The sequence below is a fragment of the Gekko japonicus genome, unplaced genomic scaffold (genome assembly GCF_001447785.1).
Source record: "Gekko japonicus isolate JY-2015 unplaced genomic scaffold, Gekko_japonicus_V1.1 scaffold785, whole genome shotgun sequence".
Lineage (NCBI taxonomy): Eukaryota > Metazoa > Chordata > Lepidosauria > Squamata > Gekkonidae > Gekko > Gekko japonicus.
The window spans coordinates 47,946-72,147 of record NW_015160232.1 but is presented as its reverse complement, the minus strand read 5'-3'; the positions used below and the strand labels follow the sequence as shown (position 1 = coordinate 72,147).

The following is a 24,202-nucleotide window of genomic DNA, read 5'->3' as shown; positions in this document are numbered from 1 at the left end:
GGGGGGGGCGTGGGGGGGGGGGGGGGGGGGGGGAGCCTGCCCCCCCCCCCGACAAAAAACATCCTGTGGGAAACTGTGGGGGGAGGCTGGATCCAGAGGGGGGAGGCCCCCACTTTCCTGTCTTCATTTCAGATAAAAAGGTAAAGGTTCCCTTGCTCGAAAGCCAGTCGAATCCGACTCTAGGGTTGCGGTGCTCATCTCCCGTTTCAAAGCCGAAGAGCCAGCGCTGTCCGAAGACGTTTCTGTGGTCATGTGGCCGGCATGACTAAACACCAAGGCTCACCGAACGCTGTTACCACCGAAGTGGGAAGTTTTCAGATAGCTGACCTTAAAAAAGGATACAGAGCTCTGGCTGGAGGTGGGATGTGTCTCTGAAAATATAATTAAGACTAGCAGCAGACCAGGGTATTAAAAGTAAGGGAGCCAAAAAAACTCTCCCCTCTTGTACTTTTGAACACAGAAAGAAGTTTTTTGCAGTCACTGTGCTTTACTGCAAAATCCAAAACCAGCAACACAGTCCAAGAGATAGCTTTTATGAAGAACCAACCAGCACGACACAAAAGAGTGCACAAGTTTTGTTCCCCAGAACTCTAAATCAGACTGGATGTAACAAAAAAAGAATTGAGTGGGGGGGGGAGCCAGGTAATTGATCTTAAGAACTGGAATTGCCAGCATCCTCCACAAAGTGCTGAACAGGCAGGCAGATTTAAAATGCTGCTTGTATTAAGTTGCCCTACAGGCTTCAGGGAGCAAGAAGCAACAAATGATTTCTTCCCGTAGGCAATACAAGGGCCAGCTAATAGTCCCCAAACCAATCTTTTTAACACCAAGTCAGTTCACAGGTCCCTTGAAGGCTGAGATCTGGGTAGTGTCTCATATCTTTAAGCCTAGCTGTGGTTTATGCGGGTATGACAACAGGGTGCCATTTGAAATTCAGTGAGAGTTCCCCCATTCAGGTTTTGAAAACCCACACAAGAGCCTTCGGGATTCGCCCACCCTGGCTAAGCCACTCTCTGATCAGTGAAGTAGTTGTAGCCTCCATGAATGATCAAAATGATTCTTTTTATCATTCATGGAGGGGCTGTGGCTCTTGTAGAGCATCTGCTTGGCATGCAGAATGTCCCAGGTTCAATCCCCGGTATCTCCAGTTAAAAGATCTGGCAGTAGGTGATGTGAAAGATCTTTTTCTTTCCTGAAACCCTGGAGAGCCGCTGCCAGTCTGAGTAGACAGCGCTGACTTTGATGGACCAAGGGTCTGATTCACCATAAGACAGTGCCATTTGTTCAAGTGCCCATTCTTGCTCTTGTCCATTCCAACAACATGGTGTTTACTTCCCCTCTCCCTCACAACATGGTGTTTACTTCCCTTCTCCCTTGGTGCTTGGGGGGGGGGGGCAACAGTGGGAGGGCTTCTAGTGTCCTGGCCCCACTGCTGGACCTCCTGATGGCACCTGGTATTTTTGGCCACTGTGTGGACAGAGTGTTGGACTAGATGGGCCATTGGCCTGATCCAGCATTGTCTTCTCTTATGTTCTTATGTCAGGCTGTCTTTAATAAATCAGTGGATAGCTCCTGGGGTTGATCTGCTTGGCTCACAGAAACTCTATGTGGCATCCTCTCCCCTGCTGTTATTCCTTATTCTTCTAATTTATTATTTATACCCTGCCTTTCTCCCCAGTGGGAGCCCAAAGGGGTTAATATTGAGCTCCTCTCCTTCATTTTATCCTCACAACAACCCTGTGAGGTAGATTAGGGTGAGAGTGTGTGACTGGTCCAAGGTCACCCACTGAGCTTCCATGGCGGAAGCTGGGATTCCAACTTGGGTCTCAGTGCTTCAGTCAGGGAGGGAGGTGACTGACTGGCCCAGGGCCCCCCCCCCAACATGGTGTCAGGGGGTTCTGTGGTACCTACCAACATGTTGCCTGGTGCCAACTTGCTTCTTTCCCAAAGTAAAGAGCCAGCCCTAGCTTTTCTCCATTTCACTGGAGTAGGCGGTCCTTCAGAAGCGCTCAGCAGGCATCACCTTTGCATTTGCAGGCAGCACCCATTTGGATGCAGCCATGTGCATCATAGAATGCTTGGCTTGGAATTACCCAGCATTATGTGATTGGATCTCCACCCCTGTGGCTGCCATTTTATTGTGTCATTAGTCCTTGTTCTCAAAATTCTGAAAGTACCCACAGGCGCACCAAGGTTGGGTGCCACCAAATTTAGCCATTGTGTTGTCCTAAACTAGGGGTGTCAAACATAAAGCCCGGGGGCCGGAACAGGCCCGGCCAGGGCTCTTATGCGGCCCGCGAGCAACTGGTGCAAGGGAGGGAGTACTGGAGGGAGTGTGTGGAGCCACTCCATTGTGGCTTCAGCACAGCAGAACAGCCTCATCAGCAGTCAAGCGGTGTGGGAGCATCTGCCCAGCACTGTTCTGGTGCCTCTCCAGTCTGCCTCTGTGGGTTTTCCTCTGCACCCCCCCTCCCAGCCCATGGGGGCCTTGCAGTGAGGATACACCAACTTGGAGCTTACCTGCTGCTGTCCGTTATACAGTTTCTATCTCCCGTACCTGTCATTATGTTTTATGGCATGCAGGGCTCAGCCCAACAAAATGACATGTCAGATCTGGCCCTCGTAACAAATGAGTTTGACACCTCTGTACTAAACAGTCTTCTCATATAGGCTTAGCCCCACATGACTTTCCTAACTGAATGAAGCCATTTGAGGGCAGCTGCTTGGCCTGTCACCCAGGCTAAGGCTAGCCCGTTCTCATCAGATCTCGGAAGCTAAGCAGGGTCAGCCCTGGTTAGTATTTGCCTGAGAGACCACCAAGGAAGCCCTAGGTTGCTGCGCAGGGATAGGCAGTGGCAAGGCCACCTCTGGAGAGCCATTGCCAGTCAGAGCAAACAGCACTGAGCTAGACGGACAAATGGTCTAAGTCAATATCAAGGCAGATTCATATTTTTCAGATCTACGCAGTACTTTGGCAGGGTCGGCCCAAGGGTTTTTTGGTGCTCTAGTTGGCCCTTGACTTTGCTGTCTCCCCCCCCCACACACACACTGTGCACCTAGGAACATGCAGAGCTGGGCAGGCAAGGAGCTACTGCCGCCACTGGGCACCTTGAAGCCGGCAGCCGTCTTGTCTTCCTCCCACCCTCCTTCCGTCCGTCAAGGTTGTGGGGCCAGGGGCAGGAGAAAGCAGTCTGGGTGAGCACAGCCTGATATTCCCTGCCACAACTGATCATGTGGTGCACCTGGAGCAAGTGGCACTACCTGGGGCTGCCACTTGGCGCAGCTAATCCTCTCTTTGGGGGCACCTCATCACCCTGGCACCTTAGGCAGTTGCCTAGGTCCGTCTAATGGATGAGCCGGCTCTGTTCCTTCTTATTGTAAATTGCAGTTATGGCAAACCTTGGTTGGCATTAAACCTGAAATTGAAATGCGTTTTGTAGTGGCATTCTAAGCAGAGTTATACCCCCTTCTAAACCCATTGACTTCAATGGATTTAGAAGAATGGAACTCTGCTTAGGATGGCACTGAGAGGCCCTGGGGTAAGAGGAGCCCCAGTTGATCCCGATACTGGTGCCAAATAACTGCTCAGCCATGTAATGTGGATTGTTGTTTCCAATTTGGTAGCCAGTCAGTTTGCACTGATTTCAAACACTGAAAGTGTGTTTTTGACATAAACAGAAGTAGGTAGCTTAGGGGGAGAAAAGGCTTTCAGTCAAGACAGGGCAGTGCCTAGGAAGCAGGATCCAAGTCAGTTCTGTCCATGGAAATATTTTAAAATGTAGAGACTTTATTAGTCATTTTGATGCTTTCCCCCCAACTCTAAATTTTCACCAGGGTGGTTATTGTTTGTAAAAAAAATTGAATCTCTATACATAGTAAGCTGGAAAGGTTTAATAATAGGGGATGCTGTCCTGGTAGTAACACAGTTCCTGCTCTATCAGGGCTGTGTTTCAGTCCTGAAGTTTCTAGTTTCTGTGGGAAGAGGCACACCCTTGTCTGAGGAATTTGTGACATGTTTATGTTAGGCAATTTGTGCACTGAAATGAATCAGCCACTCTTTAGGCCAAACCCCAAGACCGACAGACAGAAGTGAACATGAAAAGAGTTCTTCAGGTAACAGTGAATCCTGACCACCAATCAGTGAGAGATCCGCCGTTTTAATTTTCTGTCCCTGATTGCCAAGAAGAATTTCCTACTCATAACGACTGTGCAATTTCATTTAAAAACTTTCAAGACAGAACCTTTTGAGTCATTTTACAAAAGTCAAGTGTTTAAAAATAAGTGGTTCCAAAGTGAAGAGCTTCTTTCTCTGTTTTCGTAGTTGTCCAGATCTGTGTATACAAGTGCATAACAACATGCTAATTAATACACATGGCTTGGGCTCTGCAAACATAGTTACATTCCTGCCTGCCATTGAAAATATTCCATTCCCCCAGTTGGAGAACTGTTAGACATTTCTAGTAATGGGGATCTTGGGCTTTGCATGTTCAGATTTCATAACAGGTTCTTGGAGATAACAAAACAGACATTGGTGACTGACTGACCTTTGCACTTGTTGTTAATATAGCATGTATGAAGCCCTGTGGACAGGTCTGAGAAGCAATAACTATTTTGAAATAAATAACTCCTGTGAAATAAACATAAATAGCTCTTTGAAAAGATTCACAGCGATGAGGACTAGAAGCCTCAGTTTGAAAAGATGAAAACTTCGAATTCTCTGAATTCTAATAGCAGTAACAAAACTGAGTCTTTTTTTTAAAAAAACACAACTATCTCATGGGAGTGTATTTTGCTTAAAGAACTGCTTTTCCATGGTGCTGCCCTGGAAATTTGCTTGATGCTTTCAGCCTAGCCCGACTCCACAGAGTTGTTATGATGATAAAATAGAGGGGAGGATGACAATGCAAGCCACTTTGAGTTTTCATTGGGGAGAAAGACGGGGTATAAAATGAAGTAAAATAAATTATTTTTTATGAATTGCTGATGATAAGTCATGAGTCTTTTATTTTTCAGGACATTATTATTAAGTGTGGATCCCCCCCCCCCCTTTTAGCTGTGTATGTGTAGGCAAACTATGTCAGACTCGAAGGATTCCAACCGAGGGGACCAAAGAGAGTCTGTGACGAATCCCAGTATATCTTTCTTAACCCGCCTGTCTCCAAAAATGATTTTCATTGTCTCCAAATGAACTTGAACTATTTCTTGATTCTTCTTCCCTTTTTCTTCCTGTGCTTCTGAAAAATAGGATGGGCAACAGTAGCTATAACAGTAACAGGATATGAGCAACTTTAACAAATACCCCAGATGGCTTAATTGGGTCAATGGTTGCTCAGCTGGAAAGAAAAGGGAACCAAAGCCCACTTTTTCAGTTTAATTCTAAACTGAGTTACACCCTTCTAAACCCATTGACTTCAATGGATTGAGAAAGGTATAAATCTGTGTAGGATTTCAGTGTTTGTCCGTCTGACCACACCAGTGTGATGTTTAATGTATGCATGCTCAGATTCTGCACCCCTGTTTCTCAGATGTCTGCTGACTGATGTGCATTAAAATATACACTTAACCAACATTTATTTGCTCCTCAGAATTTATCTCTGTACAATAATTTAAAGCTGTAAGTGGCCAGGAGTGTCAGGACTTGTGTTGTTATACCTGTTCAGTTATACCTGGTCAGTGTTTTGAATCCATTTTTTCTCTTCTTCCTTGCCTGCAGAAGGCTGAAATTAGTAACACGCTTCCAGTTTGGTGTAGTGGTTAAGTGTGAGGACTCTAATCTGGGAGAACCGGGTTTGATTCCCCACTCCTCCACTTGCACCTGCTGATGTGACCTTGGGTCAGTCATAAGCTCTGGCACAGCTGTTCCTAAAAGAACAGTTTGTGTCAGAGTTCTCTCAGCCCCACCTACCTCACAGGGTGTCTGTTGTGGGGAGAGGAAGGGAAAGGAGTTTGTAATCCGCTCTGAGACTCCAAGTGAAGGGCGGGGTATAAATCCAATCTCTTCTTCTTCTTAATTTCCAAATTCTCTGTTCTGCCTTTTGTGCTCTTTTATTTTGTAGGAACTAATCTCCCTAAACTAAAACAGAATTTTAATATCATTCAACATTTAAAATTTCAGTTTTGACCTTAGAATTCCAAATGTGCTTTAGACTTCTTGGGCAGAGTCTTGATTGTATATTTCCTGTTCTTTCCCCCCTGATTGGTTAACGTTTTCTCCCTGATGTTTTAAGTGGGCATTAGATAGATGTGAAAATTAAGTTACATCTCTCAGTCCTGTAAGAATATTTCTCTTCCTACAGCTCCATTGACCCCACCTTAAATTAGCAGCACCCAATTGCATGCGGTGAGAATTATGCAATGTTTTGGAAGCCGTTTGCATCACTTTCTGCTGAGTCAGCAGCAGCCAGGATACCTACCTAAACTCTGCGGGTAAAATGGGAAACTGTAATGAAGCTGGATATGTCTGATCTGCACAGATTGCAAAAGCGTGGGAGTTTTGGTTACGTCCTGTGGCTTATTTATTATTTATTTAGAATATTATTTGCCACTTCTCCAGAGTCCTGCTCTAGGCAACTTACAATTAAAACCCACAGTGTTTAAAAAGCCATTAAAAACAAGCCATCAGACATAAGCAGCATAAAACCTATCCATAAAACAGCAGCAGACCATTAAAAAGCTGATAGGGTAGAACCCTCAATTAACAGCCTGGGTTACAATATGTGTTTTAGGTTGGCGCCTAAAGAAAGTAAAGTAGGTGCCAGGCAAACCTCGGCGGAGGATTCCAAAGTCAGGGTGCCATTAAGGGAATGCCCTGTCGCTGGTTGTAACACTCCTCACCTCTGAAGGCAGAGGCCCAAAGAGCAGGGCTTGAGAGGCAGGTCTTAACTGGCCAGCTGGATAGTGTGGGAGGAGTCAGTCCTTCAGGTGACTTGGCTTTAAAGGTAAGAAGCAGCACTTTGATTTGTGCCTGGAAACAGTTGGGTAACCAGTGCAGCTCTTTCAGCACAGGGGTGCTATGATCCCTGTAAACCAATCCCTGACAGTAGCCTGGACACTATATTTTGGACCAATCATCTGAACTGTTTTCAAAGAGTGATTACATTTTACATTATTTGGCTGAAAATGTCTGCACCATTTAACCTCTTAAATGTCAATTCCCAGCCTTCACTGGTCTTTCAGACCACCTTAGTTGCTCTGTTAAATGTACACATGCTCAACTGGTACATCGGAGTTTCTCAGACTTCTAACAGCTGGAAGAAACGCTTCCTTCAAAAACATTAACTTTTAGAGTATAAAAAAGAAAGAATGATTTTGAAAAGTATGCATACGGAGAGTGATTTCAGCTAAGCATACCTTTATTTAGTCAGGAACAAAAGACACCTTGGCCGGCTCGCAGGCCGGTTTATATTCCTTTGGAAACCCATCACCAAACACACACCCACTCCCTGATAGGCTATTTACAGTAACCGAGAGACCTATTGGCCTCACGGTTTGGGACCTAGCCATCTGATAGGGCCGGCTAGGATCCTTCTGGCCCATTGTCTTTAGATACGAAGCTTGAGGTTTTGTCCCTGGGCAAGTCCGGACATGCCCGGCCTTGTCAGGGCTGGATACACTACAGATTTCCTGCAGAAGAGCCAACTTTCTGTGTTTTTCTACATGTCACTGAGATTAACTGGGCGTGTCTCCTGAAACAGTGACTCATGTAGAGTCCTAATTCCAAGTATTTCTATCATTCCTTGAGGATAGGGTCAGGATTCTGAGCACATACAAGCACTTTACAAGAGTTTACATGGTTTCAGCCCTTTCTATGGTGTGTGCTTGTCTTTTTCGTGTGAAATGAAAGAAACACTCTTTTCACAAGCTAAGCAGCTATGTAGTTTCTCCTTCGGTTTTTGGATGGTGTTGAAGATTTTCATTCACACTGAATCTCCTTCCACATTCTGAACATCCAAAGGATTCTCCCCTGTGTGGGTTCTTTGATACAGGATGACATTGCCACTTTGACTGAATGTCAAAGTCACCGTCAATGTCAGTGTCACAGAATGTCAGTGTCGTAGTCAGCCTTGGTTTTTACCATCCTGAGTAATTTTGTGTCATCTGCAAACTTGGCCACTGCACTACTCATCCCTAGTCCCAGATGATTTATGAATAAACTAAATTGTACTGGCCCCACTATTGTTCTTTGTGGGACCCCTCCATTGTGAGAACGGTCCATTTATTCCTACTCTTCGCTTCCTGTCATTCAACCAATTTTTAATCCATAAGAGAACCCGTCCTCTTATCTCATGACTGCTAAGTTTACTCAGGAGTCTTTGGTGAGGCACCTTGTCAAAAGTCTTCTGAAAGTCCATGTTTTTTTTAAAAAAAATGATTTCAAAATTTTGTTGCAGTGTACAACTTTTAACAAATAATGCATGATAACATATAACAAACTAACAGTTTGAACATACTCAAACAATAAACAATTGTTTTACGAGTTGTTGATGCTTATTAATAAAATGGAACCAATAATAAAATAGTCCCATAGCTTTATATACCATTGATGAACTGTAGGGGGATTTTTATCTTTCCACTTTATAGCGGTGATATTTTTTGCTGCCGTGATCATTGTCATTATTAGATCTTTTCTAATTTTAGGGATTTTCAAGGTTTCCCATAAATTAAGCAGAATTAGTTCTGGAGTTGCCAAAATTTTAATATCTGTTATTCAGGCGATTTCTATCATGATTTCCCCCCAGAAGATATTGATTGTTTTACATGTCTACCAATTATGTATAAATGATCCCATCTGTCGAAAGTCCACGTTTATAATGTCTACCGGGTCATCATCGTCTACATGCTTGTTCACTTTTTCAAAGAACTCCCAAAAAGTTGGTGAGGTTTTGCAGGAGCCATGCTGATTTTCTCTCAGCCAGCTTTGTCCCTCTATGTGCCTAACAATTCTGTATTTGATTACAGTTTCTACTAATTTGTTTGGGACAGACATTACACTGTAAAAAGGTAAAGGTTCCCTTGCTCAAAAGCCAGTCGAATCCGACTCTAGGGTTGCGGTGCTCATCTCCGTTTCAAAGCCGAAGAGCCAGCGCTGTCCGAAGACGTTTCCGTGGTCATGTGGCCGGCATGACTAAACACCAAGGTGCACGGAACGCTGTTACCTTCCCACTGAAGTGGTACCTATTTATCTACTTGCAATTTCTTGCTTTCGAACTGCTAGGTTGGCAGGAGCTGGAACTAGAGATGGGACCTCACTCCATCATGTGGCACACTCAGGTCTCGAACTGCTGAACTACTGACCTTCCACAGCCTGCAGTTCAGCGTCTTAACCACTTGAGCCACCGCAGCTCCTAAACAGACAGACATTACACTGAGTGGCCTGTAATTTCCCGGTTCTCCTCTGGATCCCTTTTTAAAAGCTGGTGTAACATTTGCTATTCTCCAGTCTTCTGGTATAATGGCTGAATTTAGTGATAGGTTACATATACAGGTTAATAGATCAACTATCTCACATCTAAGATCCTTAAAAACTGCTAGGTGTGTGCCATCAGGACCTGGAGGCTTATCGGTTTTTCATTTGATGTGAACCATTGCACGCAATCCAGTACAGAAGAATTGTGTCTGCACACAAAAGCTTATACCTTGAATAAAACTTTGTTGGTCTTAAAGGTGCCACTGGACTCAAACTTTGTCCTGCTGCTTCAGACCAGTACGGCTACCCATCTGAATCTACCTTTATTTATTTGTTATCCAAAGGCCCACCTGGATCTACCTTTATTTATTTGTTATCCAAAGGCCTTGCTGGTTCTCTGGCTGGTTTCCTGCTCAGGATATATTTTAAAATGTTTATTGTTTGACTTGATGCTTTTAGCAACCCGCTCCTCAAAATATCTTTTTGCATCCCTAATTATTGACTTACATATCTTTTGCCAGAGCCTGTGGTCCCTCCTGTTCAATTCATCGGGGCAGACCTTCCACTGTTTAAAAGATGCCCCTTTACTCTTTATAGCTTCCTTGACTTGCTTTGTTAAATACGCAGGCCTTCTCTTAGACTTGGCAGTGCCTTTCCTAATCTGTGGAATGCATTCTATTTGGGCTTCAATTAGTGTGGTTTTAAATAGCCTCCAAGCATCCTCTAGGGATTTGGCCCTCTTGTATTTCCATTTCAGCTTCCTTAAAAATAAGGAAGCAAGGTGCTTCTTGCTTTTGTATCTTTAAACATCTTCTCGTATTGAAGTTTGTTTTTGTTAAGTTTTGCTGCTGAATGTGAACCATATCCCAGTTCAGAAACTAAGCTGGGGGGAGGCAGGTAGGAGGAGGGAATGAACAAAGAAAATTCTTTATGTTTTCAGTTGGGTGGCTTTTATGTTTTGCGTCTACTTCTCAGAGGGCCAAGGGTACAACCTGCACCCACTGAAATGCCATCCAAGTTAATGAAGAGCTCTGGAGAACTCTCTCCCCCCAAAGAATTTTATTTTTTATAACAAACAAACAAACACAAATACAGAAAAGTTTGGAGGTACCTTATATACCTGAATTGTTTGTATTGAATATAATGCCAGAAAAGTGTAAAAAACAAGACTTTTATCTTATTATACATATATTGGCAACCGCAAGAATATTATATGCTAAATATTGGAGGGAAAATGAAGTGCCCTCTAAAGAAGAAATTATAAACAAAACACTTGAGACTGCAGAGATGGATAAACTAACTTTAATTTTGAGAGGACAAGATGAAGGAAGCTTCAAAAATACATGGTCAAGATTCTACAAATGGTTAGAAGATTACAATAAATAAAGCATATGGACATATAACCAAATTAGAAGATTAATACGAACTATATTTTTAATTATAATGCAAAAAAATTCTATAAAAATATACGGTGGAAAATATGAATTTACAAAGGAGACAGTGTACGAGGTAACAAAATAACTAAAATCAGGGCTATTTTGGGGCAGGAACGCACAGGAATGGAGTTCCGGCTGGCTCCCAAGTTGGCCACGCCCAGCAGGAACTCATTAGCATAATAGGCCACACCCAACAGCAGAAACTCATTAGGATTGGCTACGTTAGGGGTGTGTGGCCTAACATGCAAAGGAGTTCCTGCTACAAAAAGCCCTGGGTTTTGACAACAAACAAGGTAAACAATAACAAGCAAAAGGTGGGTGTGGCTGGATAACCACACTTCTGGTAACATGAGGGTGCGGGCTAATGTGCTAATGAGCTGTGCTGTCAGGGGTGTGGCCTAATGCTAATGAGTTCCTGCTGTTGGGTGTGGCCTATTATGCTAATGAGTTCCTGCTGGGCTTTTTCTACAAAAAGAGCCCTGACTAAAATAATGATGCAAATGGTAGCTCTGGAGACAGCTTGCACTCTGTGTGCTCTTGTTTTTAGTTGGTCTTTTATAAAGGTTATTATTCCATGGCTTCTGTCTCTCAATTACTAGTGATTTCTTAGGAAGCTCAGTGACTGCCATCTTCCAGGCTTTAAAATTTAAAACAGGGACTGTTTGCTGCACAACCGTTTAGCTGTTTCTTATGCATGTGTGCCAGTGGCTTCATTGTCCCTCCTCGCTTGCAGAAGGAGTGTTGTGAGTAATTCAACAACAAAAAAGAAGAGGGTTGTTTTTTGTGCTTTTTTGTTTTGGATGCAGTTTCTCAGACATGTCCTAAAAGCTGCAAGGGGAAACTGCATTGATCCCTGTCCTGATTGCTGGCACCCAGCAGGCACCCAGAGGCAGTTTCTAGGCATCAGAGTGTATAGAGCAATCCCAGGGCTAAGCATCAAAATACATTTCAGGGTTCAGGCACAGACAGGGTAGGCAACACAGCTTCAAGTCCAGAGGAAAATCCAAGAACAAAGATGCAGGCCAGGGTCGGAGACAAAGAAATCAGTCCAGAGCACAGGCAGCAAAGTCAACAGCTAACAGACAAATGACTTCCATGCAGCCACTCCCTTCTCTGCTGCTTCTAAGCCACCACCCAGCAGCCTGTACTGAGCCATGCACCTGCCGGCTGCCTCAGCCCTGCTCCTGCAAGCACTCCTCCTCTCTGTTGGTGCTGGGCCGGTGCTTGCTGCCAGGCGGGCACTGTGCCTTCTGCCTTGGAAGATCTCTCCTCATCTTCCTCCTACGGCGTTCCCGAGGCTCTGGTGATGGGATGTATGTGTGTGAACTGACTGGCAGCTGACTCTCTGTTGCCAGCTCAGGGCTGGGGTTCCTGGCCGAGGAGCTAGATCTGGCCCCTCAGAGACGGCCTCCTCCTCCTCCAGCGCCTCTGCCACTGGCTGTGGGCTGGGGCCAGGTCTGCCAGCTGCCTCTTCCTCAGAGGAGCCTTCAGCATCTCTTTGCTCTGTTGGGCTTGGCTGGTCCATGACAATCCTGGGGGGTTGATTCCAGCAGGGTTCAAGGGCACAGTTCCTAGGGCCCTCCCCCCAAAACTTCTGTTGCCAGCTTAGCCTTGTTTTAATTCTTTCTCCTCCCCCCCCCCCCCCCCCCACTACAGTATAAGGATGCAGCTACATCGGTTTGATCTCCAGGTTATTGCACAAATGACACTCATCAAAATCTGAACACATTTCATATGGTAAAATGAAGGCCTGATTCAGAGCGTTATGTTTCTGAAGGCATAGCAGACATACCTTTTCCGCGGGGTCTACCTGAATTCATTGCTTATCTAAATTATCTACAAACGTACTTGCAAGCAACAGTGGACTTGAGGGGCTTGAGTGTGTTTTCTTTCTGTTCTGGCTGTATTGAATGGATATTCTATGCTGTTTGCAGGCCTAGCAAGGTGGAGGACAATCATGCACTGTGCTCAGAATCAGCACCCCTCTTGACTTCACGCCACACTTCCGCAGCTTTCCAAAGATGAATGTGGAACAAACGGCATCTTGCTGTCATCGCCATGGAAGGTCGGCTGATTGGTAATGTGGAGAGCCTGTCCCAAGCACCTTCAGGATCTGGCCCACCGTCTTTCGTCACCTTGCTGAAAGTGCACAGAGAGCTGCTGGTCAGCAGAATCCGTAACACCCAGTGTTTGATTGACAACTTGATTAAGAATGAATATTTCTCAAATGAGGATGCAGAGATTGCTGCTCAGTATCCTACACAAGCAGACAAGGTATTAGGTTTCTCCTGTTTTTCTGTTATTTACACTCAGAGCCCGTCCATTCAAAGTGTGGCTGCTAATCCAAAGGGAGCTGCCCGTTCCCATCGATCAATTGCTCCTGCTGCTGCCTCTACTGAATGGCTCGAAGCACACCTGTTCCAGTCTGCTGGTGGTTCGTGTGCTGGAGGAGCATTTGTAATCAGAAAAGGCCATTAAAATCAGGAGGCAAGAAGAGACGCCTTCTTAAAAAAGGATATGACTCCGCACCTAAATTGTCCATGTGAATGTGTCAGATTAGATGTGCTCCAGTCTTTCTCAGGGTGCTTCAGCCCACCTTGGAAGAAAGGCCCATCTTTGGAAAGCAGATCAGAAGAGAACTCTGGAATATTCTTACATGACTTCACGGGGAAGCAGGTTCCTTGGGGAATGTGGGAATTTACGTATAGACTAGACGTTTCTGCAGAGACAAGGATTTCTGCTCACGGAGAGTGATTTTCCTTCCTCCCCTTCCCACAGAAGTCTGAATCCCCCTGTATCCTGTACTTGGAGGATAGAGACCCACAGGAACAAGACGTGGAGGGGAATTTCAGGCTACTGTGGAAGGGAGGAGGTGGGAAAATTTATGTATTTATTTTAAATTTATATTCCGACCTCCCCACAAGCGGGCTCAGGGCGGATCACAAACCGAATATCTGGAACATATAAAAAAAAATTCAATACATATTAAATATAAATGTTGTTCAGTCGCACAGTTGAGTCCGACTCTTTGCGACCCCATGGACTAGATCACACCAGGCCTTCCTGTTTCCCCCCATCCTCCGAAGTTTGCTCAACTTCATGTTCATTGCATCTATGACACTGTCTAACCATCTCATTCTTTGCCGTCCCCATCTTCTTTGACCTTCGATCTTTCCCAGCATCAGGGTCTTCTCCAGTGAGTGCTCCCTTCTCATTTGGTGGCCAAAGTATTTGAGCTTCAGTTTCATTATCCGGCCTTCCAGGGAACAGTCAGGGTTGATTTCTTTTAGGATTGACTGATTTGATCTTCTTGCAATCCAAGGGAGTATATAAATACAAAACAATTAATACAGTTTGAAAACAGCATAGATTAAAACAGAAGACACTCTTTATCCTTGTGCAGAGATTTCCAGCTGGCGCCATTGGTCTCTGGATCTTCTTAGCCTGGGCCATGTGGAGATGGTGGCTTCAGCAGGGGAGGCCGAGGGTTTACTGGACACCTGCCCCCCCCCCCCGGAGTGGAGGTCCTTGTGCACGCAGAAATGTTAGTATGGATCCAGTCCTCTGTGTGTGGCAGCGACTAAAAGAGAGGAGGCATTGGCCACTTGAATAATGCTACATAAACTTTGGCTGTACGTTGTCTCTGCTCACTGTTGTTTCTCAGGTGGTATTTATTTGGAGAGACAGAGAGAATGAGTGTTCATTGCACCATTTCAAGCTAATAATGATTTTCTTCATTTGTCAGTAACTCCATACACATCCTGGCTGCCTGGAACAGTAGATGCTTTCTGTCTTTTCAAAAGGGTTTGCGGGCCCTTCGATTTCCTGCCTCGAGAGTTTATTCTTTCAGGGACTGAAATGGGTGCCTCTTGGGCTGTTTCTCCAGTTAATAATTACTACTTCACAACTGTCTCTGACTGATTTGCTTGATGAACCAGTTATTCAGCATTTGAAGTGTCCGTACTCCTCTCTGTGGTCAGTCGAGATGTTTACGTGTCACGGTGCAGATCCCCCTGCTTCCCAGTGACTCTTATCGTTCTGTGGAAATGTATTTATATTGTTTGACAGCAGATCCGAGAACTTGAAAGAGAACAGTCCATTTCCCCATGAACATTACAGAAAGTGTGGATTTTTTGCTGGTGCGTTAAATTTATTGCTTTGCACACTGCCATATATTCAAGCCACCTTAAGGGCTGTGGCACACATTCAGGTTGGATACCTGTAAAACTGCATGGGTTGAAGTCAAACATTTTTGTACAGAACCATGCCTGCATCCACATGTCATTGGATATTATGTTCTCATTGCACTGTAGCAATCATTCATGACTGGACTGGCTTGTCCACGTTGGATAATAGAGTTGCAAATGATGGCTACAGCACAAAGAGAGTGCAATATGCAACAATGTGTGGATGGCCCATGGCAGATCCTTCTTATATGCTTAGAGGTGAAAGAAAGACTGCGGGGTCTTCAGATGCTGTGGTTTCGTGCTGCAGTCCTTAAATCATAGGGTTTGTAGTGTAGCTACAACCGCGTGCTAGATTGGAGCCTCAGTGGGTACAAAATGAAGATCTGTACGGTATGATATCTGTTGAAGTCATAACACATGAAGCAGCCTTTGGAGCCTGTTTTGGTCACAAATTATGTTCTGATTAGAGGAGCGAGCCAGACAGAGATTGTTTCATCCCATTGAACAATTACCTTGGTTAGCTAAATGCTAGAGAAACCCACAAGGCGGGTTGTTGATTTATTTATTGGTTCATAGCCCCAGCTTTCTCCCCAGTGGAACCCAAGGAGGATTGCATTGTTCTCCTCTTCTCCATTTTATCCTCACACAACCCTGTGAGGTAGGTTGGACTGAGAGAGTGTTTGACTGCCTCAAGGTCACTCAGCGAGTTTCCATGGCACCAGTGGGGACCAGTGTTCCCTCTAAGCTGAGCTAGTGTGAGCTAGCTCACAGTTTTTCAGCCTCCGGCTCACACATTTTTGCCTTCGCACAGGAAGGATGGCTCCAGAGCAAAGCTAATTTATGCAGCAGCCAAATCGCTCGCTCACAACTTTAATGCCAGTAGCTCACAAAGTTGAATTTTTGCTCACAAGACTCCACAGCTTAGAGGGAGCATTGGTGGGGACTCAAACTTGGGTCTTCCGGATCCAAGTCTGACACTCTTCACCACTACACCACACTGGCTGGGGTGTGTGTGTGTGAATTCTCTTGAAAGGTCAGTGTCCTTGCAGAAAACTCATGGGGTGTCATCGCTGTAGGGCAGTTCAGTATAGATGGTTGTACCTGTTTCCACCATGCTGCCTTCTCGCATGGGTGACATTTACTTCAAAAAACAAAACAAAACTATGTCTATGGATACCTGAGTATTGCGAAAGCAGGGCCAACTAGTAAGAGTCCCATGTTCCACTTCCTTAGGAAGTGTTCTGAGAGTCGTTTTTTTGTTGGATCAGCTCTTGTTCATTTCCAGTCCTGGTAAATCAGTTTATCCAACCACGTTTTGTAAAGTATGGCCTTAGGAGTGAGCTGTTTGCTGTCTGGCCTCATCACTCCCATCACTTCATTGGTTGATGTTTGTAGAACTAGGGGGAGCAGCTGCAATTAGCAATTAGAAAACAAAAATAAAGCAAACAAACCCCTCTCCCCCCCAGCAGGGCTTTTTCCTCTGTTACATTTGTATAGTTAACTAACTAGTTATTGGTTCTGAGTTGGCGTTACTGCAGTGGTAGCATTAAGGGGAAGATTGGCAGTGTTGTTCTGCTCCATCCATCAGCTGTACAAAGCCTGAGAGTGTTTTAGAGACTTAATGTATCCAGACTTTATATATACAGCAGCCTCAGTGCCTACCTATGTGGTCTTTAAATAGGTCCGTAAAATTTTGGATTTGGCCCAGAGCAAAGGAGAGGAAGTCTCGGAGTATTGCATCTATGTCCTGCAGCAAGTTGCCGATGCTTATTATGATCTTCGTCCATGGTTGGAAGAGATTGGGTTTCACCCTACAGAAGTCATTACTAAGAAACCTGTGGAAAATACCGACCCAGGTAGGAGGTCCTACTTCAAGAGTTTGTTCTCTCTTCAAGGTGTTGGTCAGCCCACAAGGACTCATGAAGTGCAGAGAGGAAATGATGGAGAAAATCCTCCCCAGCCATAATCTTCTCCTCCAGAATGTTGTAAATTAAGAGGCTTGAGGAGACCAACTTCCCCTTCTGCTTTCTTTCATTTGTTCCTTTAACTGATCCTTAACAGCTTTTAACATTCCAAGATGAATGAGCATAACTTACTTCCCATTAGGCCATTTGGAGTGGGGTAGGACTTCTTTTTAATTTACGAAGCAATTTTCCCCTGCACTTTTCTGGAGTTCCCCCATCCCCTAGTATGCAGAAACTTCTGTCTGATCTGCAGCTCTCTGTGTTTCGCTACCTTTCCGATAGGCACTCGGTAGGGTTTCCAGCCCTGGGCCTACCCATCCTGGGAGCTGTGGTGCTCAAGTCTGGATGATTGAAGGGGGGAGCTTGTCTGCCACAGGTGGGCAAATGATTGGTCGAGCACACACCCATGTTAGTGAGGACAAGTAAGAGATTTTAAAATTTCCCCTATATCCAGATTTTCTGGCCTGAAATAGCCTTGGGACCCACTGTTTGCAATATATAGGCAAATTTGTTTCCCAGTGAAGCAAACTGCAGTTCCCCAGGAATATTTCCTCTTCACATGCACTGTGTTCCTGATATGAATTATGTTCCTACACAACTGGCAATTGCGTTCCAAGCATAAAACTTGCAAGACACGTCTAATTGAAAGTCTTCATGGCTAGGAATGGGCACGAACCAACTCATAAACTAAAGTCTGTGATGAATTTTGGCCAGTTTGTGTTTCGCAAACTGAAGTTCACGACAGGTCAACCAGCAAGGACTTTCCATGAACTGCTTTTTATGGCAGTTTGTACTGGGTCGTGAATGGATACGTTTCCAGACAGACTATCTCCACTCAAACAAAATGTTTACCAAACTTCAAAGCAACAGGGGGGGGGCAGAATTCTGCAGCCTTGGAAACACTAGTAGGTTCCCTGTGCGTTTGATGTGTGTAGCTTGCACGTTTGAACCTGTGCCTGACATTTCCCCCAAAAGCACTTTCCTGAAGGCATCTTCTTTGGGGGGTCATAATTCAGACCCCCTAAATCCAATCTGCACATAACTTGGAGGGCATGAGGAGGAGCATCAGGGGGAAGTCCCCTGCGAGTCTGATGCCTCTAGGCTTTATAGGGTCTGTTCTATACACTCCTGAATCTGTGCTTGTGATTTCCCCAGAAAGCACTTTCCTTGGGGCACCTTCTCTGGAGGGCTGTAACTCAGAGCTCATAAATCCAATCCACACCAAACTTGGAAGGCAGGTAGAGGAGAGTCAGTGGATATCCCCTGCAACTTTCATGTCTCTAGCATACAGGGGGACCATGCTACTGCATTATGACCCTCACAAACCAAACCAGTTCATTTGGTGGCTAAAAGTTCATGATGATTTGTGGTGGCTAAAAGTTCATGATGGTTTGCTGCGAACCGGGCACACCGCAAACCATGAACCAAACTGAACCACATTTTTCTGGTTTCTGCCCATCCCTATTCATGGTAGACCTGAGGAGGAAGTGAGGAAAATGTAACATGTAGTTAGGTCCTGACTTTCTATTCTCATTTTTTTTAAGTCTCCCTGACTCTATAGAAAACCCTTCCTTGTCTGTGGGTGGCCTGGTTTTGCTGCTATTGTGTTGGGTAAGAAACATTTACTTTCCTGTTAGATATAGGAACAACGTGGAGGATCTATGAATAATCCAGGTGGGTGGGAGAAATGGATAATTTATTAGAACATTCCCCCTTTCAGGATACTATAAAATATTTGAGAAGTCCAGTGTCTCAGGTTGCCTCTGTTCCCTCCCCCATCACCTTTAATTGACTCTCTTCTGTTCTTAATATCTTAATGCGAGTGAGCACTCTCAGTCTTCATCAGGTGGTTTTCGGAGTGTATGTGTGTATGTATGGGTTTTTTTTCTCCCTCCTTTTTAAATTTACAATGGGATGCATTTGTGAATACTCAGGGAGTCTACTGAGTATGTAGAAACCCTGATCTTGGCTGTGGGTAGCCTCATAGCCCAAGATGAGATCACCACCAGCCTTCATAATTAAGCACTTGACTGTGAAATTTGCTATTAGAGACAATTATGATCCGTTATTGCCTTGGTGTTAGTGAAACATTCTTCAAAAGGAACGGATATTAATGGTAATCAATCGGATAGTGTCACGGGGCTCTCCTGTGGCATTATACCCCTTTTAACCTACTGTGGCTGCTGCATCAGCGGCAATATTTTCTTTGGAAGTGTAATTTTTCTATAGTTATCACTTCTCTGGTGACATACAGTGGGTCCCAGGGCCATCCAGGTTAGGTTACTGCAGTTACTGCAGTAAGCTCCTTGTCGAGGTGCCCTTGAAGACTGAAGTGCAGCAGAAAGACTGGGCAGGTTACAGGAATTTTGGAAAATGACGCTGGCTGTTAATTTGCTTTCAGGCACAGTTCAAAGTGTTGGTTGCTATCTGGTGGTGGAAAGTGCCATCAAGTCACAGCTGACTTATGACGACTCTGTAGGGTTTCCAAGGCAAGAGCCATTCAGGGGTGGTTTGCCGTGGCCTGCCTCTGTGTCATGACCCTGGTACTGTAGATCTCCCATCCAAATACTAGCCACGAATACATGAAACTGCCTTATACTGAATCAGATCATCAGTCCATCAAAGTTACTATTGTCTACTGAGACTGGCAGTAGCTCTTTAGGGTCTCAGCAGAGGGCCTTCACATCAACCACTGCCTGTTCCTCTTTAACTGCAGATGCTGGGGATTGAACTTCGGACCTTCTGCATGCCAAGCAGACATTCTACCACTGAGCCACAGCCCCTGCTTAGTTTCCAAGAGCTGATGTGATTGGGCTAGCCTGGGGCTATGCAGTTCAGGGCTGGTAGTTCTTTATAAAGCACTAAACATTCTGGGTCCATGGTGTTTCAAGGTGTACCTTCCCCTTTATGAACCTATTGGACAGTTAGGATCAAGTTCGGAGGGTCTGCTAGGTGTGTTTCCACTTTTGGAAGCAAGGTGGTTCCAGGAACAAATCCTTTTCTGTCATTGTGCTGTGAAACTCCCTCCCCACAGAAACCTACCTGGCATTGAACATGTTGACTTTGGGGGTCAAATGAAAGTGTGTTTATTTTTCCACAAATAAGGCCAAAAGAATCCCAGGCCTTGTACAATTAGTCTTTAAATCCCAGCCATTAATTTTGTAGGGCTTCTTTAATGTTCAAAGTAGCTCTTAGTATTCCTCATGCTGGTTCTGCTGCTGCAGGATTTCTTTTAACAATGCTCAAATTGTCTTTAGTTAGCAGGTATCACCAGAAACTTAGAGATGAATTGGGACGGGACACAAAGTTCATCTCTTCGTATGCCCAGAAGGAGGACATGTTGCTTGAAGAAACTTATTCTGCCAACATTATGGAGTTCATCAATCACAAAAATGAGAAACTTGGTAGTGTGAATGGCCTGGAAGACCTACTTGATGATAACATTGGTTTAATTAATGGAGATGGTGAGACAGTCTATGTCTTTGGTGATGCAGGGATTGGAAAATCAATGTTGCTGCAAAAGATGCAGAATCTGTGGGCTAAGGGTGAATTCAATGTAGGAGCCAAATTTTTCTTCCGCTTCCGATGCCGGATGTTTAGCTGTTTTAAACAGGATGAAGCTATATGTTTGAAAGACCTCCTCTTCAAGTACAATTGTTTCCCAGACCAGGACCCAGAGGAGGTTTTTTACTTCATTCTGAAGTTCCCTCACACAGTCCTGTTTACATTTGATGGCTTTGATGAGATTAATTCTGACTTTGATCTCAGCAGTGTGCCTGAGAATTGCTCACCCAATGAATCTATCCATGCTCTTGTTCTCCTGGTGGGTCTCCTTAGCGGGAAACTTCTGAAAGGATCTAAGAAAATCCTGACAGCAAGGACTGGTACAGAAATCCATAAAAACATTGTTAGGAAGAAGGTTTATCTCCGAGGGTTTTCCAGCAGTAACCTGAAAGAATATACCAAAATGTTCTTCAGAGATGAAGGGTGTCGGACTTTGGTTTTGAACCAGCTGGAAGCCAACCCGAATATGAGCAGTTTATGTACTGTGCCTTTATTTTGCTGGATTATCTTCAAATGTTATGATCATTTCTACTCTGCGTTTGACAGCCATGAGCTCCCTGACTGCAACGTTACCTTAACAGATATTTTCTTGCTCATGACTGAAGTCCACTTGAACCGAACTCAGAAGACCAACTTGCTGAAGAAGAATAACAGAAGTCAAGTGGAGACATTTAGGTCCAAAAAAGAAACATTGTTCGCACTGAGTAAAATAGCACACACGGGGATGGAGAAGTCTCTCTTTGTTTTTGACCAAGACGAGATCACCACCAGCCTCTGTGAGCAGGATTTGCACTTGGGGTTCCTCAGAGCCGTTCCTACCTATGGAGACTGTGGAGACCAATCTTCCTATGAATTCTTGCACCTGACTTTGCAGTCCTTTTTCACAGCTCTGTTCCTAGTTACTGACGAGAAAGTGGGTGGAAAGGAGCTACTGAAGTTTTTTGCCGAATGCGCCACACCAGACACTGCCCTGCGAACTTGCTTTCCAATCCGCTGGTTGAATAATTACCGACCAACCGGAGCAGATCCCTTCCGGAATAACGAGCACTTTCATTTTACCAACCTCTTCCTTTGTGGCCTGCTTTCCAAGGCCAGGCAGAAGCTCTTGGGGCATTTGGTTTCACCGGCATCGATTAAGAAGAAGAGGAAGGTGCTCCTTGCCTATTTCTTTGAGAGCATGAAGTCCCACCTAAGGAGCCTCACCCGAGCAAGACTAAAGCAATACAAACAGGTTCAAGTTATGCCCAATTTTATTTGGATGCTGAGGTGCATCTATGAGACGCAGAGTGAGAAAGTGGGGAGGGTGGTTGCCAAGGGCATGCGCGCAAACTATGTCAAGCTGACCTACTGCAATGCCTATTCTGCCGACTGCAGCGCCATTTCCTTTGTCATGCATCATTTCCAGAAGCGCCTGGCTCTTGACCTGGACAACAACAATATCAATGATTATGGTATAAAGCAACTTTTGCCTTGCTTCAGCAGGCTGGCAGTGCTCAGGTGAGTTCTTATTTATTTATTTATTTATTTATTCAGTTTATACCCTGCCCTCCCCACTGAAGCAGGCACAGGGCGGCTTACACAGAAGATTAAAACACATGAATAACAATTGTAAAACAGTCATAAAACAATCATAAAAGAATCCAGCTATCGTAGAGTGCTGGTAACAGTAGCATTTGACAAAGTTTCTCATGATATCCTTGAGGATAAGCTGGTTAAGTGTGGGCTGGATGGTGCAACCGTTGGATGGATTCATGGTTGGTTGAAAAATCATACCCAACGAGTGCTCGTAAATGGCTCTGCGTCTACATGGAGGGAAGTCTCGAGTGGAGTGCCGCGGGGCTCGGTCCTGGGCCTGGTGTTGTTCAGTGTTTTTATAAATGACCTGGAGGAAGACATATAGGGTTATGCTTATCATATCTGCAGATGACACGAAGCTGGGAGGGATTGCTAATTCTGAAGAAGACAGAGTCAGGATTCAAAATGATCTAGATAGGCTGGAACAGTGGGCTGAGACAAATAAAATGAATTTCAGTAGAGATAAGTGCAAAGTCCTACACTTAGGTACAAAAAATCAAAGGCACAGATATAGAATGGGAGGGACTTGGCTTGACAGCAGCTAATGTGAAAGGGATCTAGGTGTTCTGGTTGATCACAAGTGAAACATGAGCCTGCAGTGCGATGTGACTGCAAAGAAAGCTAATGCAATCTTAGGATGCATTAACAGAAGCATTGTGTCCAGATCACGGGAGGTGGTAGTTCCGCTCTATTCTGCTATGGTCAGGCCTCACCTGGAGTACTGTGTCCAGTTTTGGGCACCACATTTTAGGAAGGATGTTGACAAGCTCGAGCATGTCCAGAAGAGGGCAACCAGGATGGTGAGAGGGTTGGAATCCAAGTCTTACGGGGAAAGGCTGAAAGAGTTGGGTATGTTTAGCCTGGGAAAGAGAAGGCTTAGAGGGGACATGATTGCAGTCTTCAAGTATTTGAAGGGCTGTCATGTAGAAGATGGAGCAGATCCATTCTCTCTTGCTCCGGATTGCAAGACTAGATCTAATGGGTGGAAATTACAAGGGAGTCGTTACTGGCTAAATATCAGGAGAAACTTCCTAACTGTAAGAGTGGTTGAGCAGTGGAACAGTCTGCCTCGGGAGGTGGTGGATGCTCCTTCGCTGGACATTTTCAAGCAGAGGCTGGACGATCATCTTTCAGGTTTGTTGTAGAGCTATCTTTCAGCTGTGCTCCTGCAGAGTGCAGGGGGTTGGACTAGATGACCTGCAAGGTCCCTTCCAACTCTAACATTCTATGATTCTAGTACTAATAACATGGCTTAAAGATGGCGGTAACAGTCCTGATGGTATGTTCAGGTGATCTAACTTGATGGCTCATCTTGGTCTATTTATTTGTGCAGCGGGCACAGGCTGTTGATGATAAAACCAAGGCACAGAGCTCTGTCACTTTTCAGTTGTTTGATGCAGCTCCTTGACTGAAGGCCTGGTGGAAGAGCTCGGGCTAGTTACATACTTCTCAGATGGTGGTGGTTGGAAGTGCCATCAAGTGACATCTGACTTATGGCAAACCCCATAGGGTTTTCATGTCATTGCCCTGGTATTCCTTGGCGGTCTCCCATCCAAATACTAACCGGGATCGACACTGCTTAGCTTCCGAGAGCTGACAAGATGCAGCTCACTAATTAATCATACTTGTTCTGTTGTAAGCCACCCTGAGCCCTGCTTGCAGGGAAGGGCAGCCTAATAAATCTAATAAATAGATCTGCATGCTCTGATCCCTGGTAGCACTACTGACACCCAGTCTTTGGAAGCTTCGCACACTTAAGGTTTATTTTCCCCACAGTCCTAAAAGCTTGTAGAAACTTGCTGTTTGTTAATCAAAGTTTAATATTCCCAGGATGCCACTCAATTCTGAACTCCATTAACAGGCTTTTCACTTGTGTGATTGCTGCCCAGAATCTCAGAATACATGTGGCCCTGCTTATTCATCAAATACCTAAGGCTAGGCCCACGTGGGATTCTTTTTCTGGGGTACATTCAGAATAATCTTTGGGAAGATGAAGATGTCGGCCTGCTTATAGATTTTTAACTTTCTGAATTATATGTAGTTTTACACAATGCCCACATTACCTTTTTG

At 44.8% G+C, this 24,202-nt stretch overlaps 1 protein-coding gene across 2 annotated transcripts in view; it reads left to right on the top strand.

Annotated features, from left to right (window-relative positions):
* The window catches only part of NOD1 (nucleotide binding oligomerization domain containing 1), a 56,019-nt gene that overhangs the window by 803 nt on the left and 31,014 nt on the right, over positions 1 to 24,202 (top strand). For both annotated transcript variants that reach the window (XM_015412443.1, XM_015412436.1), the window contains exons 2-4: positions 12,777 to 13,116; positions 16,711 to 16,885; positions 20,251 to 22,054. In XM_015412443.1, coding sequence (XP_015267929.1) covers positions 12,868 to 13,116; positions 16,711 to 16,885; positions 20,251 to 22,054 — 2,228 coding nt within the window. In that variant the 5' untranslated portion in view covers positions 12,777 to 12,867. The remainder of the gene's footprint in view (positions 1 to 12,776; positions 13,117 to 16,710; positions 16,886 to 20,250; positions 22,055 to 24,202) is intronic.